A 5,000-nucleotide genomic window follows, 5' to 3' on the forward strand; every position below is an offset into this window, starting at 1 on the left:
AAAAAGAAAGGACCAAATATGAATCGTCAGTTTTATGCTTGTGCAAGAGGAGCAGGAAAAGAAGGAGACCCAGAGGCTCAATGTAATTTTTTCAAATGGGTTGGGAAGTAGGATATCTGCATTATTTTTATATAAGCACATCAGTTTTGTTTTATGATATAAAAAAAAATCATTAGTAATTCATTGTTGAATCTTGTATTTCATTCATCAATTTTTTATCATAAATAAGATAATTTGTTATCAGGAATATGTTGTAAATTCAAATAACTAGAAATTTAGCTAGTTTTATGGATCTGAATAATAGATCAATTTTGAAATATAACATGTAATGTGCATATTAAAGAATAAGCATTAGGAAATACAGAAACTATTAGTTTTTTTTTCTTAATTTGCTTGTAGAGACCCCTTTTACTTTGCTTTTGATTGTTTTGAGAGGGAAATTTTGCAAAGGAAAATATAACCTGAAATGTACACTGTCCTTGAAAAGTCAATATAACACATAAGAAATTAAATAAATTATGATGGACAAATATTAATACATGTAAATGTTTTGTGTTTTGAGTAGACTAATAAAAGCTCAGTGACGATACTCACTGGTAGTTTGGTGTAATTTTCCTGTTAGTTGGCAAACATTAGTCCTTCTCTGACCTGAACCCTCATTTTTAACTACGCAAATACACTTGTGATCCCCACTTCAAGCCTGGTATTAGCTGTCCTAATGTGAGAGAGAGGAAAAATATTCAGCAAATTTTATTTACTTATTCGCAGTACAAATTCCTTAAAAATATGTCTGAATTTTAAATGATAGCATGTGCTCCTTCCAGAATTCTAGTATTGAATTTTAAGCATCTACTGCAGCAAAGGAACTCAACTTTTATCTCCAATCCCTGGCCTGTTGATGTCGTGACAGAGGCCAAAGGTAGAGGATCACCCCTACCTTGGACCTCAGCCTCTGGTCAATTAATTTTATACCATCCTTTCCCCTCATTTCCATTTTCATATCTTCCTCAACCTTTTCCCTTATCCAGTTCCTAAGGTAAGAGAGCTGCGTTGAAGTGATGAAAGTTGTGCCACTCGTGAACGGCCTCAGTGAACCATGGGCACAGTATTCCCTTGTTTAATTGTCTAGCCCTTCCCTAAGGGGTTGACCTTTTATCTTCCCGACGTATTTTAGGCTTACCATGGACAGTAATGAAGAGTTTGTACCCTCATTAGGGGCACTGACCTTTTATCAAATAACCTCCCTAAATCTAACTCCTCTGGTTTATCAACCCCTGATGGCTACGGCTGTAACCACTGCTAGTACACCCCCTCGTTAACACGATGTCAACTTGACCCATCCTGAATCATTTAGCCAGGTAACTCAAACTCCAAAAAATATCCCTCCCTCAACCCCAATATAATTGACCCCAACTCCCACCCCCCATCCCTTCCACGTTTTTGTCGTGTGTGTGTGGGGGGGGGGGGGGCTTAGGAGGCGAGGACTGAGACCCCTTGTTAGGGGCAATGAGGCTTGCCTTTTCATCAAATAGCCCCACTAACTCAAACTCGCCCAGTTCCCTGACTCCAGGCTCTCCTTTGACCACAACACTGCAACTACAACCCACTCCTTAATGCCTATTAGTACTCTCCCAACATTCTCAACTTCATCACCTCTACCTCCACAACCCTACCTTCTCTTTCAACAATGTCTCCAAAAACAATTAGGTAAAGTCTCTTCGCGTAGCCGACCCAATCGTCACAGCTAATTCCGGAATCCAACTATAGCATCATCAACTCCAACTGATCTCTCTGGCAAACCTACTCCTGCAGAACCTCATTCAACCCTCAATACTTGTACCGGAACTATCTCTATCTCCCCAGCAAACTGCCCTATAACAAAACTTGGTCAGATTGTGGAGAAGACTAACCTACCTGCCTCACGGACTATGATGTAATATCACTACAGCACTACTCCATTCCTCCTGGAGGTTATCGTAAGAACCCCACCAACATTGTCAAAATTACTTTCCGTAGACATAACCTTCCCTATAATGTTAACATTAGAGGAGAATCCATCACTGGATGACAATATCAACCTCCTCCCCAACAATCTCAAAATTGTTGGCATTTAGGACATCCTGCCAAACACTGCCGTTCCACAGTTTGATGTCCTATGTGCCCAACCTGGTCATAACCGATCAAACTGCTCTACACAGTCACGTATATGGGCTAATTGCGACGGCCCCCATACAAGTTCGAGTCTGAGGTGGCAACTCTCAGTTACAGATTTAGTCTCTGCGTGAAGCCAGACAGGAAGCACGTCGACGAGGTTTTTCTCTTGCTCCCTACTCCAGTAATGTCGCTTGCTCTGCCCCTCCCCCTCCCTCCCAAGGTGTTCCTACACTCTCCCCTATACCTATCCCTGCTACATCTTACTTCCCCACTTCTACCTCCTACCTTCCCCAGTCAAATTCTTTTGCCATTCTAAATCCAGATACTGCCCTACCCGCAGCAGTCAGACTAAACGTTTCACCCCTTCTACCACACACTCACCTCCACCTATCTTTGACTCTACTCCTCAGACACCAGTCTCCTTCCCCTCCTTCATAAGAAAACGATTGTCTCACAAAACTCCCCCAACCAACTCCATTACAAAAACTCCATCCTCATATTCCCCCTACACCCCTTCCTCCTAATCCCTCCTAACACAACCCATCCTCCTCCCCCGAGCTACAACTATACGTACATTAACCCTCCATCCCCTCTATCACTACCACTTCTTCCCAGATACACACGTGAATCCCTAATGTCACAACTATGCCGTTCCCCATATCCTCCACCACCTGATACCCTTCTTGATATTACACCCGCCCCCTCTAATTCCATATCTCACCCCCTAGCTCCTTCCCCTTCAAATTCTCCAACACGTTCGGTAACTGTTATCACATAGATCAACTGAGTTATAGCTCTCCTACAATTGAATATTCGCGGTTTCCATTCTCACAGAACTGAACTTCGTCATATCCTTCTTATAACCCATCCATTATCTGCCTCCAAGAGATTTTTCTTACACATCTTCCTATACCTATTCCCAACGACTATTTTGTCTCTTCCTTACACTCCCTTTATGTCTCATTTATACTCATCCATCAGACAACCCCTATGTCATATCTCCCTTTCAAACGACCCGTGCACAGTTATTCACATGTCTTCGCCGTTGGATCACACTTGCTTCAGTCTTCTTATCCCCTTCCCACCCTTTGAAACTAATTTCCCAACTCCTTCCACCTTTCCTCATAGTAGATGATTTTAACTGCTACCACACTCTGGGATAATTCTATCACCTCCCGTAGCCAATCCCTAGAATGCTACCTCTCCACAAATGATTTTATTATTCTTAATTAGTCCCCCCAATCCCTTGCCCGTTGTTGTCGTAGGGGGTGGGGGCTTAGGAGACGGAGACTGAGACCCAATACAGGGATCTCCCCTGTCTTGAGCCTCAGCCCTCGACTCAACTAATTTTGCATGGTCTTTCCCCCCTCCATCTTTTTTTTCCGACCCTTCTACTATCTACTTCCTAAGGTGTAAGAGTCGTGCTGAAAGGAAGAAAGGCTGACCTTGAGCCAGTCCTGAACGGCCTGAGGGAACCATGGGCACGGTACTCCCGATTTAGTTGTCTAGCCCTTACCCCCTTACAGGGCACTGGGGGGTGGACTGCTTATTTCCCTTACATAATAAGGCTTCCCATGGCCAGTAATGAAAATGTAATACCCTTATAAGAGGCAATGAGGCTTGCCCCTTCATCAAATAGCTCCACTGGCTCCCCGACCCCAGGCTCTCCTTTGACCACGACTCCGAACACTGAAACTACTATCCACTCCTCAATGCCTACTAGTGCATTACCCACCCAAGCAGAGACTCATCTCAAGAAGACATTGCTACCCTCCCAACTTCCTCAAATTCATCAACTCTACCCCTACAACCTTCTTCATCAAACACCCTAACCTCCCTGATTAATACCTTACAGCCTTATTCTTCATCTTTCCGTAATACTATCCGACTCAACAACACTCCCGCTTCGCACGCCCCCGTCCTTCTACCACCACCAACCCTACAAATATCTTAACTAATACATTTAGTCCAGCTAAATGTGACCGATTTTTCGTGATCCTCCTACAGCTCCTTACTCAGGCAACTCTCTTCTCTTTCAACAATGGCTCCAAAAACATGCAGGCAGCGTCCCTTTCCATACCCGACGCGATCGCTCCTGTCTCGTAACAGTCAGATCTGAAGCTGAAGCTATAGCATTATCAAAACTAACTGATCTCTCTGGCAACCCCATTCCTGCAGAACCTCATCCAACTCTTAACACTTGTATTCTATCTCCCCAGCAAACTGCCCAGTCGATACCAAAGATTGGTTAGATTGTGGAGAAGACTTCCTCGGCTGCCTCAAAGACCAGGGCGTGACATAAGTACATTGTTACTCCATTCCTCCTAGAGGTCATCAAAAGAAACCCACTGACATTGCCAAAATGACCTTCCCATTCGTATCTACATTGGTGGACAATCCCTCCCTGTTCAACCATACCAACCTCCTCCCCGTCAATGTCAAAATTGTTGGCGATTTGGACATCCTGCCAAACACTGCCGCTCCACAGACCGATGCCCCCTCTGTGCCCAACCCGGTCATAACAGATCAAACTGCCCTGCACAAACACGCACATGTGCTAACTGCGGCGGCCCCCATAATGTATTTTATAGAGGCTGTCCCACTTACAAGTTCGAGTCTGAGGTAGCAGCTCTCAGATACAAAAATGGTCTCACTCTACGTGAAGCCAGACAGGAAGCACGCCGACAAGGTTTCTCTTATACTCCCTACTCTAGTAATGTCGCTCGCTCTGGCCCTCCACCTCCACCTCAAGATCCAACACCCTCCCCTATACCTACTTACTTCCTCACTTCCACCACTTACACTTCTACATTCAACCTCCCCCAGTCAAATTCTTTTGCCACTCT

The 5,000-nt window shown here is 44.3% G+C and overlaps 1 protein-coding gene across 4 annotated transcripts in view; it reads left to right on the top strand.

Moving 5' to 3' along the window:
• Positions 1-589, top strand: part of LOC113824052 (DNA-(apurinic or apyrimidinic site) endonuclease 2) — a 574,593-nt gene extending 574,004 nt beyond the window's left edge. For all 4 annotated transcript variants that reach the window (XM_070122709.1, XM_070122711.1, XM_070122712.1 and 1 more), the window contains one exon: positions 1-589. This exon is cut by the window's left edge and continues 1,101 nt beyond it. In XM_070122709.1, the coding sequence (XP_069978810.1) occupies positions 1-111 (111 nt within the window). In that variant the 3' untranslated portion in view covers positions 112-589.
• Positions 590-5,000: the final 4,411 nt, after the last annotated feature.

This window comes from Penaeus vannamei, chromosome 6 (assembly GCF_042767895.1).
Source record: "Penaeus vannamei isolate JL-2024 chromosome 6, ASM4276789v1, whole genome shotgun sequence".
Lineage (NCBI taxonomy): Eukaryota > Metazoa > Arthropoda > Malacostraca > Decapoda > Penaeidae > Penaeus > Penaeus vannamei.